Source organism: Salvelinus alpinus, chromosome 13, assembly GCF_045679555.1.
Source record: "Salvelinus alpinus chromosome 13, SLU_Salpinus.1, whole genome shotgun sequence".
Taxonomy (NCBI): Eukaryota; Metazoa; Chordata; class Actinopteri; order Salmoniformes; family Salmonidae; genus Salvelinus; species Salvelinus alpinus.
The window spans coordinates 16,526,641-16,541,093 of record NC_092098.1 but is presented as its reverse complement, the minus strand read 5'-3'; the positions used below and the strand labels follow the sequence as shown (position 1 = coordinate 16,541,093).

At 43.6% G+C, this 14,453-nt stretch overlaps 1 protein-coding gene across 2 annotated transcripts in view; it reads right to left on the bottom strand.

The window, feature by feature from the left end:
* Window positions 1-14,453, bottom strand: part of LOC139537201 (vascular endothelial zinc finger 1-like) — a 49,143-nt gene that overhangs the window by 6,774 nt on the left and 27,916 nt on the right. For both annotated transcript variants that reach the window (XM_071338248.1, XM_071338249.1), the window contains exons 2-4: window positions 11,039-11,793; window positions 3,423-3,492; window positions 2,801-2,963 (exon numbers count right to left, since the gene is read on the bottom strand). In XM_071338248.1, coding sequence (XP_071194349.1) covers window positions 2,801-2,963; window positions 3,423-3,492; window positions 11,039-11,793 — 988 coding nt within the window. The remainder of the gene's footprint in view (window positions 1-2,800; window positions 2,964-3,422; window positions 3,493-11,038; window positions 11,794-14,453) is intronic.

Sequence of the window (14,453 nt, the reverse complement as noted above, 5' to 3'; positions counted from 1 at the left end):
TGTGTGGGTTGTAGACTCCGTCTCATGCTACCACTAGAGTGAGAGCACCGTCAGCATTCAAAAGTGACCAAAACATCAGCCAGGAAGCATAGGAACTGAGAAGTGGTCTGTGGTCACCACCTGCAGAATCACTCCTTTTTTGGGGGTGTCTTGCTAATTGCCTATAATTTCCACCTTTTGTCTATTCCATTTGCACAACAGCATGTGAAATTTATTGTCAATCAGTGTTGCTTCCTAAGTGGACAGTTTGATTTCATAGAAGTGTGATTGACTTGGAGTTACATTGTGTTGTTTAAGTGTTCCCTTTATTTTTTTGAGCAGTGTATAAAAAGGTCCCACATTTGACAGCGCATTTCAGAGCAAAAACCAAGTAATGAGGTCGAAATAATTGTCCGTAGAGCTCTGAGACAGGATTGTGTCGAGGCACAGATCTGGGGCAGGGTACCAAAAAAATGTCTGCAGCATTGACGGTCCCCCAGAAAACAGTGGCCCCCATCATTCTTTAATGGAAGACGTTTGGAACCACCAAGACTCTTCCTAGAGCTGGCTGTCCAGCCAAACTGAGCAATCAGGGCAGAAGGGCCTTGGTAAAGGAGATGACCCAAGAACCCGATGGACACTCTGACAGATCTCCAGAGTTCCTCTGTGGAGATGGGAGAAATTTTCAGAAGGACAACCATCTCTGCAGCACTCCACCAATCAGGCCATTATGTAGAGTGGCCAGACGGAAGCCTCACGTCTAGAGGAAACCTGGCACCATCCCAACGGTGAAGCATGGTGGTGGCAGAATCATGCTGTGGGGATGTTTTTCAGCGGCAGGGACTGGGAGACCAGTCAGGATCGAGGGAAAGATGAACGGACCAAAGTACAGAGATCCTTGATGAAAACCTGCTCCAGAGCATTCAGGACCTCAGAACGGGGAAAAGGTTCACCATCCAACAGGACAACGACCCTAAGCACAGAGCCAAGACAACGCAGGAGTGGCTTCGGGACAAGTCTCTGAATGTCCTTGAGTGGTCCAGCCAGAGCCCAGACATGGACACGAGCTAACATCTCTGGAGAGATGTGCAGCGACACTCCCCATCCAACCTGACAGAGTTTGAGAGGATCTGCAGAGAAGAATGGGGGGGGGAAACTCCCCAAATACAGGTGTGCCAAGCTTGTAGCATCATATCCAAGAAGACAAGGCTGTAATCGCTGCCAAAGGTGCTTCAACAAAGTACTGAGTAAAGGGTCTGAATACTTATATAAAATGTGATATTTCAGTTTTGTATTTTTTATACATTTGCAAAAAACTCTAAAAACCTTTTTTTTCTTTGTCATTATGGGGTAGTGGGTGTAGATTGACGAAGGGGGAAAAAAACAATTTCATCAATTTTAGAATAAGGCTGCAACGTAACAAAATGTAGCAAACGTAAAGGGGTCTTGAATGCAATGTATATACAAAAGTATGTGGACACCCTTTCAAATGAGTGGATTCGGATATTTCAGCCACATCTGTTGGTGACAGGTGTATAAAATAGAGCACACAGCCATGCAATCTCCATAGACAAAAACATTGGCAGTAGAATGACCTTACTGAAAAACTCCTCATAGGATGCCACCTTTCCAACAAGTCAGCAGTTTGTCAAATTTCTGCCCTGCTATAGCTTCCCCGGTCAACTGTAAGTGCCGTTATTGTGAAGTGGAAATTTCTAGGAGCAATAACTGCTCAGGAACGAAGTGATAGGCCACACAACCTCACAGAATGGGACCGCAGAGCCCTGAAGCACGTAAAAATGGTCTGTCCTTTGTTGCAACACTCACTACAGAGTTCCAACTGCCTCTGGAAGCAACATTAGCACAAGAACTGTTAGTCGGGACCTTCATGAAATGTTTTTCCATGGCGGAGGAGCCCCATACAAGCCTAAGATCTCCAATGCCAAGCATCGGCTGGAGTGGTAAAATGCTTGCCGCCATTGGACTCTGGAGCAGTGGAAACGTCATCTCTGGAGTGATGAATCACACTTCACCATCTGGCCGTCTAACGGATGAATCTGGGTTTAGCGGATGCCACGAGAACACTACCTGCCCAAATGCATAGTGCCAACTGTAAAGTTTGGTGGAGGTGGAATAATGGTCTGGGGCTGTTTTTCATGGTTCGCGCTAGGCCCCTTAGTTCCAGTGAAGCGAAATCTTCACGCTACAGAATACGACATTCTAGATTATTCTGTGGCACCAGTTTGGGGAAGACCCTTTCCTGTTTCAGTATGACAATGCCCCCATGCACAAAGCGAGGTCCATACAGAAATTGTTTGTCAAGATCGGTGTGGAAGAATTTGACTGGCCTGCACAGAGCCCTGACCTCAACCCTATCGAACACCTTTGGGATGAATCGGAACGCCGACTGCGAGCCTAATCACGCAACATCAGTGCCCGGCCTCACTAATGCTCGTGGCTGACTGGAAGCAAGTCCTTGCAGCAATGTTACAACATTTAGTGGAACGCATTCCCAGAAGAGTGGCGGCTGTTATAGCAGCAAAGGGTGGGCCAACTCCATATTAAAGCCCATTATTTTTGGAATGAGATGTTTGATGAGCAGGTGTCCACATACACTACATGATCAAACGTATGTCTTGTCCATAAGTGAAGTTGTGTAGGCTATGTCCTGTTTTTTATTTTGTGTTTATGTGTATGGCAGGAGCTGCTGTTCACCTAAAGGGACAATAAAGTATTAAATCAATCAAATCTATTAAATTAGGAAGACTGTTTAAGTTAGGAGGGGGGCAGTGGCTGGTGAGATAGGGCTAACGTGACTTACCTTTGTTAGAGGAATTAAAGTTGGTCTGGCCGTGTGTCTTTAGATGGCTGGTGATGTAGGCTGCGCTCAGCATCTTGCCGCAGATGTTGCAGGTGACCTTCCCTTCATGTCGGATCATGTGGGAGCGCAGTCTGTCTTTGGTGGCGAAGGCAGAAGTACAGGCCTGGGGGAGGAGAGGAGAACAAGACGGGGTCAGAAGGTCAGGCCAGAGGCACACTACTATTCATAGGGCCACCCAGCTTTGTGCTCCAGCTTGGTGCCAAGTGCAGCTTTAATAATTTATCTAACACAGCCAGCTTTCATCATTCAGACTGCATGGAACATGTCCAACTATAAAGGCTTATAGATCATCATAAATCTCTACTGGGGCCACAGGGCAGAGCCTACTGGAGTATGGTGTCATGAACAGACTGCCATTACGGCACTCTATGACTAACAGGCTCATTTTAAAGACACTAGTCGGGCACAGTTATCTTCATTCCTTTCGATGCTGGAAACTAACAAGTACTGTCCGAGCCGGCAGAGAAGAACGTGCAAAGTGGGAGAGTTGTCAATAATGAGCTCGACAAGTGGCCCTAATAAGGCCACACAGTACAGCTCTCTCTCTCTCTCTCTCTCTCACCGTTACTTGACATTTGAACGGTCTTTCTGAAGAGTGGACATGCTTCACGTGGCAGCTCAGGTGGTCTGGCCTGGAGGAGAGAGGTGAAAAAAAAGTTAATCTTGCTGTAGAATATTAATAGACACAACACAGTCTGTTTCTTAACTTTTGACCTTTCCAGTGAGACTCCACTGTTCACACATCCCACTCATCGCAGCTCCCATTAGTTTAACTGAAAACCTGAACAACAGCAGACAGGCTAAGAGCTAAATCATTTCATCACTGTCATAAGGAATGGTGTGGAGAACTCCAAAACTAACAGCTGGGCCAAAGCGAGACAGTTTCACACTGGTAGTGGTTTTGTTACAACGGAGATGAGTCAAGTGGAATCTTTTCAGCAGTGCTGTGAACCAGAATGACTTCTCTTCTTTTCACTGTTAACTGAGGAGGACAGCAGCTTCCACACACACACACAAACACACAGAGAGAAGAGAGAGGGAGCGCCTGCAGACCTGGCTGGCTGTCTGACAGTGACTCATCGTTACGTTATTCTGCTGGCCGGCCTCACTTTTCAATGTGCCGATAAACCTCTGCGTCACTGTGTTGGAACCAAGCCGGGTTCTTCCCTTAACTGCCCAGCTCTAAGATTACAGTTTGGACAGACAGTATAATGTAGGGTGTTCACCCAACCCATAAAATTATTATTTCATTCAATGTTCATAAAGAAATGTTCAGTCAACAGAGAATTGCATTGGAAAAACAATAGTTAAGACCCTATGTCTACCATATATGGTTAACAAGTTACAATTTACTCAGAATTTAGCATGATTAGAGTGAATACAATGTCATTACGGCCATGGTCAAAAAGTGGACGCCGCTCAAAATAAACGTGTCACTGCTCCGCGGGCAGAACGGCGCCAACTTCAAATGTCAACTTACAAACTAGCTAGTGGCTGCAGGTTAGTGTGTGATAGGTTTTTTTTCTAAATTAAATCTGCTGACTACAAAACAAAATTGGGTCTATATATTAATTTACAAAGCTAACAGACGGAGTTTAAATATCTACCCTCCCCGAAGACAATCTGTTCCAGTTTTCATGGTGTGTATATATATATATATATATATATATATATATATATATATATATATATATATATATATATATATATGATATATATATAAGAGTCTCCCCCTTTAAACCGCCATAGAAACGGCCCAGCAACGTTGATTGACCTGGGTTAGAGGAATACAATACCACGGATCTGTTGATGAAAAGTTGATTTTGATTGGTCCAAAGCATGGAAACACCTCCAAATGTTACCAACTCCCAACATCGAAAAATGGAGGAGATACAACCAAGAGCTGAGCAGTTTAAATTAGCAATGGTCACAACAAACGAATGTCTTATTTAATCTAGGGGTGTTAACGTTTCAATGTTAAAACATTTAAAGCTGCAATATATAACTTTTTGGGTGATCTGACCAAATTCACATAGAAATGTATGTTATAGAGCTGTCACTCTTTTGAAAGCAAGTCTAAGAAGTGGTAGATCTGTTCTATGTGCGCTATTTCTATGCTTCCCATTCTTAAGTTTAGTTTTTGCGTCTTACTTTCGGTAACTAACAAACGAGCTTCAAAGCCATACAACACTCCTTCCGTGGCCTCCAACTGCTCTTAAATGCTAGTAAAACTAAATGCATGCTCTTCAACCGATCGCTGCCCGCACCCGCCCGACTAGCATCACTACTCTGGACGGTTCTGACTTAGGTATTTGTAGTTGTCCACATATTCTAAGTGTCTGGTTAGACTGTAAACTCTCCTTCCAGACTCACATTAAACATCTCCAATCCAAAATTAAATCAAGAATCGGCTTCCTATTTCGCAACAAAGCCTCCAAACATACCCTTGTAAAACTGACTATCCTACCAATCATTGACTTTGGCGATGTCATTTACAAAATAGCCTACAACACTCTACTCAGCAAACTGGATATAGTTTATCACAGTGCCATCTGTTTTGTCACCAACGCCCCATATACTACCCACCACTGCGACCTGTATGCTCTTGTTGGCTGGCCCTCACTTCATATTCGTCGCCAAACCCACTGGCTACAGGTCATCTATAAGTCTTTTCTAGGTAAAGCCCTGCCTTCTCAGCTCACTGGTCACAATAGCAACACCCACCCGTAGCACACGCTCCAGCAGGTATATTTCACTGGTCATCCCCAAAGCCAACACTTCCTTTGGCTGCCTTTCCTTCCAGTTCTCTGCTGCCAATGACTGGAAAAATTGCAAAAATCACTGAAGCTGGAGTCATATCTTCCTCTCTAACTTTAAGCATCAGCTGTCAGAGCAGCTTACCAATCACTGTACACAGCCAATCTGTAAATAGCACACCCAACTACCTCATTCCCATATTGTTACTTATCCTCTTGCTCTTTTGCACCCCAGTATCTCTACTTGCACATCATCATCTGCACGTCTATTACTCCAGTGTTAATGCTAAATTGTAATTATTTTGCCTCTGTGGCCGATTTATTGCCTTACATCCTTACTCTTCTACATTTGCACACACTGTACGTAGATTTCTCTACTGTTATTGACTGTATATTTGTTTATGTGTAACTCTGTTGTTTTTGTGGCACTGCTTTGCTTTATCTTGGCCAGTTTGCAGTTGTAAATGAGAACTTGTTCTCAACTGGCCTACCTGGTTAAATAAAGGTGAAATACATTTTTTGTTTTCCTGTGTGAAATACACACACCTAAATTTAGCTTGCTAGTTGATCTAAGTAAGTGGCTGAATTAATAAGGTGACGGGGCATCATATTGTGTTAGCTTTCTGCCGTGTTTGAGAAGTCAAAGCCCTCCGGATGAGTTATTTGTACAGCCTCCACCATCTTGATTTCCTTGAGTTTCTGCTCTCATCCTGTTCTCAGAGCAGGCAGGCCAGTTGCCCTAGCAACTCTACAGACACAACATGTAGCCTACACATGCTTCTGCGGAGCCAGTACTGTGATTCCTTCAGACAAGTATGTCTCAAAACATTGTTCATTTGCACAATGTCTCTCGTTCACATTCGCTTGTAAATGTCCAAACTCACCAAAAATGCCATTCAGTAGCTCCTACTTATATATGTATAACTTCATGAGTTGGATTGCCTGTCTTTGCAATTTGTTTATTTTCGTTTGTGCTCGTTAGCATATTTAGCTAGCATCCTCCATTGAAATTCGCCATTACCTGTGTTAATTTTGTCAGCATTCTGGTAATAGACACCCAATGTTTTTTTGTGCAAGTTTTTTGGCACCCCTTGTGCACTAAGCCGGTAATACCATATATACCGGTATGAGAGAAGGATGGTATGATGATATGGATACCGCCCAACCCTATTAACCGGAGCTGTATTACTACTATGAGAGCAGCGCTCCTGCAGGCAGCGGCGAGGGGCCGTGCGGTGTGTTTGAGTGACGAGGGGAGCAGGAAGGGGGAGAGAGATAGCAATACAAGTCGACTCGCGCTGGTAGACTATTTTATTGGTAGTTATTTATCATCTCATCTGATTAAATAGTACCGGTCTTCAAACCGCGAAAAGTTAGTTAAGCTAGCTAGCTAATGTTAGCTAGGCTAATTGAGACATAACAGCGCTTTTCCCCCTTTCAACTCCATTCGTATTATTAAGTAGCAGCTTACCTGTTGGCTCTTGATGTTGTAGCCTGTTCTTCTCATTTAACTTTTAGTTCTATAATTTTAATTACATCTTCCATTGATTGGCTCTTGATGTTGTAGCCTGTTCTTCTCATTTAACTTTTAGTTCTATAATTTTAATTACATCTTCCATTGATTAGCCTAGATATCTCCTAAAGGCATGCTTCCCACCCAAAACAGTTTTCAAAAGTTTGAATATATTATGACGTTTTGGCCTTCGGGGATTTTTCTTTTTAAAGTCTGTTCGTGCCAACATTTTTTTCCCCTGAGGCAAGCCCAAGTTCGGAAGCCTAAGTCTACACCCCTTAGTCGGTGATTGGTCAAAAGCAGGGATTCTTCAATAAAGTCTGTTTTCATTCAACGATATGCAAATCGTTTTCATGCAACAACAAAAAATACTTGAGAAATACTGCACCAAACATCCTAGTTAGATGTAAAATTGCGCAACTAAGATTTCCTTGTTAAAAACGTCAAAATGAATGACCGATTTGAGTTTTAATTTTGCGGAAGTGTATACTGGCTACGGTGTCTCAAGATCGACAAACCGTACTATTGCCACTAATTTCTTAAGCAAAGTTTTTTTCAAGAGAAGGTCGAAGGTATGTGAGCATCTTAACTTGCCACATAGAGCCTCTAGCTCTATTACTGTAGCCTAGTGCTGGTTTGATGACTTGTGATTGGACGACAACAAAAAGCTACATGCGCCCCTCTCGTGAAAAGCAAGTGCAGCAGCATCATAAATTATAAAATTTTCTCTCTCCGCAGGAAGCATGACAGACCATCTGCATTGTGAATTCACATGGAATGTTATTACTTTTTCTTAGCGTTTTAACAGAAATCCAATAAAACATTTCCCCCCCCTAATTTAATCAGTTAAGTAAAAGCACATTAAGGTTATAATATTGTAGAGAAAAATCTAATTTGTTGTATATGATTAATAATGTACCCGATAACCCAATTCAGTTGCAATGCACACCGGGTAGGCAAAGTGTTCCCATTTTGAACCATTTCATGTGTACGCCTTCCCAGCGGGCCCAGAGAGCAAATCAAGTGCACTATAGGCCTACCGCTGGCCAATCGGATGACTCAGATTACCGTGTCTGCAGTAACATAGCAGGCGTAAAAGAAAGATAAAGCAAAATCGACACAGATTTGTTTTTAATTATCTGATTAGAGAGACTCAATGAATACAGCAAAGAACTGCTGTTTTTACGAGTGAGGTCATGTTTAAGTTCTTGCTCAGCACGGTCAGCACTTTTTATTAAACACAATGCAATAAAATGCACATTCTTCCTAGTTCCACTCACACTACAACCAACACTACAGCTGTAATGAATGAATGAGCAGGAAAGTTTATCGATTTGCGTAAATTCTATTATAGTCGAGGAATATTTCACTTTCTCTGTTCGTGAACTAACATGAATTTGTGCATGAGGCAGAAATAATGCGGCGCGACATGAGTTGCGCCATCAGCTGGAAGACAGTGTCCCTTTTTGGTCAGTGTCAGCGGTGGAAAGGGAGAGCGCAGGAACGTTGAGAGGCGGACCCTCAGTCTGCTGCTCTTTCCTTACACTGACCATCAAATGCAGACACCATCAGCCCAGCAAACAAACAGGGCAATTAAAGCAAAGCCAATATGCGGCGATAATGTATTGGGCCTATACTGTAGCCTACTGCACAAACCTCATTGCTACAGTACTGTTTTAAACAAGCTGTAAGAGAAGCCCTTTGCTTCTTGGAAAGCGATGTCAATTTGCCATTACTCATGCCCACAGATTACTAGTGACGCATAGCTGGAAGTAGTGAGTGGATTTGCAGTAAATGATGAAAGAGGAAATCTTACAAGGCCACTGTTGGCTATGCCTGGAAAGACCGGAATGAACAGTCATTCCAGGCGGGCTAGACTTAAAACAAACTGGGCCCTGTAAAGGGCACTAAACACCCTACGCAAACAGAGTGATGGAGCATGGTATACATTTTGAGCGCACAAAAGTACGTAGAACTATAGAAAACGACACCCGTCGCTGCGTTTGCGTAAAGTGTGTAGCGGCCTTAACTTCACTAGGGTAGGGGGCAGCATTCGGAATTTTGGATGAAAAGCCTGCCCAAATTAAACTGCCTGCTACTCAGCCATAAAAGCTAGAATATGCATATATTTAGTAGATTTGGATAGAAAACACTCTGAAGTTTCTAAAACTATTTGAATGATGTCTGTGAGTATAACAGAACTCATATGGCAGGCAAAAACCTGAGAAAAAATCCAACCAGGAAGTGGGAAATCTGAGGTTTGTAGTTTTTCAAGTCATTGCCTATCAAATATACAGTGTCTGTGGGGTCATATTGCACTTCCTAAGGCTTCCACTAGATGTCAACAGTCTTTAGAACCTTGTTTGATGCTTCTACTGTGAAGGGGGGGGAATGGAAGCGGAATGAGTCAGAGGTCTGCCAGAGTGGCCTGAGCTGACCACGCGTGTTCACGTGAGAGTTAGCTTGCGTTCCATTGCATTTCTGAAGACAAAGGAATTTTCCGGTTGGAACATTATTGAAGATTTATGATAAAAACATCCTAAAGATTGATTCTATACTTCGTTTGACATGTTTCTATGAACTGTAATATGACTTTTTGTCTAAACAAAAAGGAGGTATTTGGACATAAAGTTCATAAATTATCAAACAAATCAAACATTTATTGTGGAACTAGGATTCCTGGGAGTGCATTCCGATGAAGATCATCAAAGGTAAATTAATATTTATAATGCTATTTCTGGCTTCTGTTGACTCCACAACATGGCGGATATCTGTATGGCTTGGTTTTGTGTCTGAGCGCTGGACTCTTTAAAAAAAAATCTGACACAGCGGTTGCATTAAGGAGAAGTGGATCTAAAATGCCATGCATAACAGTTGTATCTTTTAGCAATGTTTATTATAAGTATTTCTGTAAATTGATGTGGCTCTCTGCAAAATCACCGGATGTTTTGGAACTATTGAACATAACGCGCCAATGTAAACTGAGATTTTTGGATATAAATATGAACTTTACCGAACAAAACATACATGTATTGTGTAACATGAAGTCCTATGAGTGTCATCTGATGAAGATCAAAGGTTAGTGATTAATTTTCTCTATTTCTGATTTTTGTGACTCCTCTCTTTGGCTGGAAAAATGGCTGTGTTTATCTGTGACTTGGCTCTGACCTAACAATCGTTTGGTGTGCTTTCGTCGTAAAGCTTTTTTGAAATCGGACACTGTGGCTGGATTTACAACAAGTGTATCTTTAAAATGGTGTAAAATACTTGTATGTTTGAGGAATTTTAATTATGGGATTTCTGTTGTTTTGAATTTGGCGCCCTGCAGTTTCACTGGCTGTTGACGAGGTGGGACGCTAGCGTAGTGAGGTTAAGCAGCAGCACAGGATCAGAATGGGATCTGCTGTGTGTGTGTGTGTAAGAGGAAATCTCAGGCTCCTGCCTCCTAGGTCTGTTTTAAATGGCATTCCCTGGGGAAGGGGTGACGAGCTGGCGGGAACCACAGCATGACGCACAAATCAAAGCCACCTTTCCCCTCCCCCTGCTCACTCCTCTCTGCCTGCATGCCTGTCCTCACAGGGGGGAACTCTTGGACACTGGAGTTGAACTACTCTCTAAAGCGTGACTGTTTAAACATGCTGGGGACCACAAAGGCACTGAGTCAAGACCATTCAACGCTACTATAAATCTGTGAGGGCAGCAGCCAAATGGGACGTGCACCACGTTAATGTCACATTGAACAACTGATGGTCATACACTCTCAACACTATATAGAATGTGTAGACTAACAACCGTGTACCTACATGATCTGAATTAGTTGAGTTTGTAATAAATAGCAAGCACTTTTACTTGAAATGTATGGCAGCTAGCGAGTGGTTGTGAATGTGCATGACTGGGCCTGGGGCCTACCTTGAGAAACCTTTCCCACACACAGAACAGACATAGGGCTTGTGGACTCCACCGTCGTGAGAGCGCACGTGGTAGGTCATGCGGTCCTTCCTCTTGAAGCGCTGCTGGCAGATGGGGCACTCGTAGGGCTTCTCGTCCGAGTGGGACAGCTTGTGACGGTTCAGATGGTAGACGTCTCGGAAGGCCTTGCCACACATCTCACAGCCGTGGTTCTTCTTCACTGGCTTGGCAGGCTTTTTGGGCTGGCTCTGCTGGGGTACATTGATCATAGAGGCTGGAGACATGATGCTGGAGGCTGAAGACACAGAGGGGGTGGCCGTGGTGAGGATGCCTGCGATGGTTGATATGTAGGAGGGCTGCCCACTATTCTCCCTGGGCAGGGTAGAGATGAGAGGCACCATGGTGGGGGCTGTCTGAGCTGTCTTCTTGGGCCGGGACACCATCTTGACACCCGTGTGGCAGGATTCGTGGCGCCGCAGATGGTAGCTGTCACGGAAGGCCTTGTTGCAGTAGCCGCAGATGAAGGGTGTCTTGCTCTTGTGCTCCTTCTTCACCACGGGCATGGGTCCCCTGCCGCTGCCAGTCCCGCAGGCCACGTTGTCTTTGAGGAGCTCGGCGGCGCTGGCGGGGGGTTTCTGGTCCAGGAGGATGGGCATAACAGGTTTCTGGTCCACTAGCTCGTTCCCAGAGTTGAGCAGCGGCAGCAGGCTGTTCTGGGCCACCTGGTGCTGGTGGTGGAGGGCTTCATTGGCCTGCTGTAGAGACATCACATCAGAGCAAGGTGAAACACAGATCAACACATTTCAATTTTCAATCAAAACAATATTACAGTATTACCAGTAGCCTGAACGTGTAGCAGGTGGCCTCCCTGTTGGAACGGACAGGGTAGAATTACAGGTTGAAACTACCATGAGCCATTCTTGCTGTCTGCTACAGGCAAGCTGTAAGAGATAGCTCACTGAAAGTTCAGGTTTTATTTGTGTTACTCAATACAGTCACATTCACTTCACATCCTTGTAGCTCTGCCTTTCTCCTTTATGTAACACGACACTTTTTGGAGATTAGCCTACATCTTCACATTCCTCCTTTATATAACCGCTCTTGTGGTTGGGAAAATAGTTTGGGAGGAAATTAATTTAGCATTAGGCTCTCTTTGTGTTGTGTTACTGGCTTAGATGGCCTACTGGGAATAGCCTAATCTGGGAGCCATTCACATGCAACAACTATTAGGAACAGCTTCATCTCAATGCCATTCAAAGGCCACATCTGAAAATGCTCCAGTGGTGCTGGGGAGGCTTTGCTTTGGTGACTCGTCCACCTCAGCCATAGCTTGGGCCTAGAAGCTACATGAGTTTGCACAACACATGGAGATTGAACACTGTCTCTGTGTGGTGGTTCTTCAATTTCACCCTGAGAGCTTGTGCCCTTTGAGTTAGTTCACAGCTCCTCCACTGAAGTGAGGCTTTAGAGAGTTGGAGAGTTAAAGCGTGGCTGGCTGCGGGTGTGATTGCGAGGCAAAAGCCATTGCATCGGAAGCAACACCAAAATAGACAGTCCTTCTTGGCGAATGTGGCATCGCAGTAGACCACAGAACACAGCAGTCAGCACTACCGCCACTCTGCTGAATGACTAATGACATGCAAGAGGGACTTCAGTCAGCTGAACATTGCAGCAAATACAACGGGAGGAAATGTACTGGAAGATCTGAAAACATTCACCCAGATAGTCGCCACAACAACCCTGGTCTCCAGTCTAAAACCACAGCAACTAGGAATATCATTTGCCAAAGTCCTTTACTGCACGTAGTTGCTACTGTGCTCTATTGACATCCAAGTCCCTTATAAAGAATCACCTTTGTACCAAGCCACAGTATTGATGTCTGGGGCATCTATTCGATGAATCACGCAAAAAAAGCAGGGTCAGTGACTGTTGGTGTTTTACAGGGACATAAATAGGCCCTGGCTCTGTCATTAGTGAGGAGGCACACTAACAGCCTACTGCTGCTACTGCTGTGGAATCCAAACCTGCTAGCATATATGAAAAATGATCCCCCGCCATGATGGTGCACTCTTCATGTGACTGTAAAAGTAGCCTGCCAAAACACAGCAGCAACCTGGGCATGAGCTCAGCCAGACCAAGGCCCTGGTATACTGGGTGATTCTAACCATGGCAGTAGCAAATGGAGTTAGAAAACCATGATGCATCTGCAACTATTAACAATCAATCTGAAGAGTAAGATGCCTAGTTTATAGCACAGTGTCTTATTTAAAATACAGTCTAGTTTCACCTGAATTTTGTACATTTTCACCCCCAAATTCAGGTCATTTTATAAACAAAAACAAAACTTATTTGAATAAAATACATGGTGTTTGTCCTTAAATCATAAAAATTGGATACTAGTTGAAGTCTACATTAAATTATAATACGTATTACATGAAAACACTGGAAATGTTTCTCATTACGGTAACACTTGCTATAAAAACTCCAATAATTTTTTTAAATAATGTTTTATTCACCCTTGATTAGGGCTGCACATTTTGGGGAATATTCAGAGGTGGACACTTTCTGTGGGAATTAATGGGAATATATACACATTAATATTTATACAATTTAAAATGTAGATGTTTTTTGCATTGGATATATTTACCATATCATATGGAAACAGAAACCTTTTACCTTATCATAAGTAGACAATTACAAATGATTAAATCATTCCAATAGAAAAACAATTGTTACGAATTTAACTTTAATTCAACGATTTGACTCGTCACATGGGATGATGTCATTGAACAACAAAAGGGAATATTGAATGATCCCCAATGATCCATCGCATCTCCCAAAAAAGATTTCAACATACATCTGAAAAATTATAGTCTAGAAACTAAAGCTTTGGTTGTCTTCCTCTCAGGCTTCAATGTCTTCTCCCTGGACCTCCTCAATGTCCACCTCTTGAACATCAGACTCTGAGGCCTCATCTTCACTGATACTTTCCAACCTTGTTGAGGATGGCTCGTTATCAGGCTCAAAAAGCCTCAAATTCGCCCGGATGGCCACCAATTTTTCAACCCTTGTATTGGTCAGCCTGTTGTGTGCTTTGGTGTGTGTTCCCAAACAAAGACCAGTTGCGCTCTGAGGTGGCTGATGTTGGTGGGATTTGGAGGATGATGGAGGCAACAGGGGAAAGAGCCTCAGATCCACAAAGTCCCTTCCACCAGGTGGCTGATGAGATATGCTGGCACGACTGCCATATTGCATCTCCATTCCAAAGCCCTTGCTTGGAAGTGTACTTCGCCAGACTACCAAGAACCTTGCCCTCATCCAGGCCAGGGTGGCGAGACAGCATAATTAGTGTCCAACATGTACTCTGGGCTTAAGGCAGAAGTCTTCACACTTTTTGATGCATTTCAGAACTGCA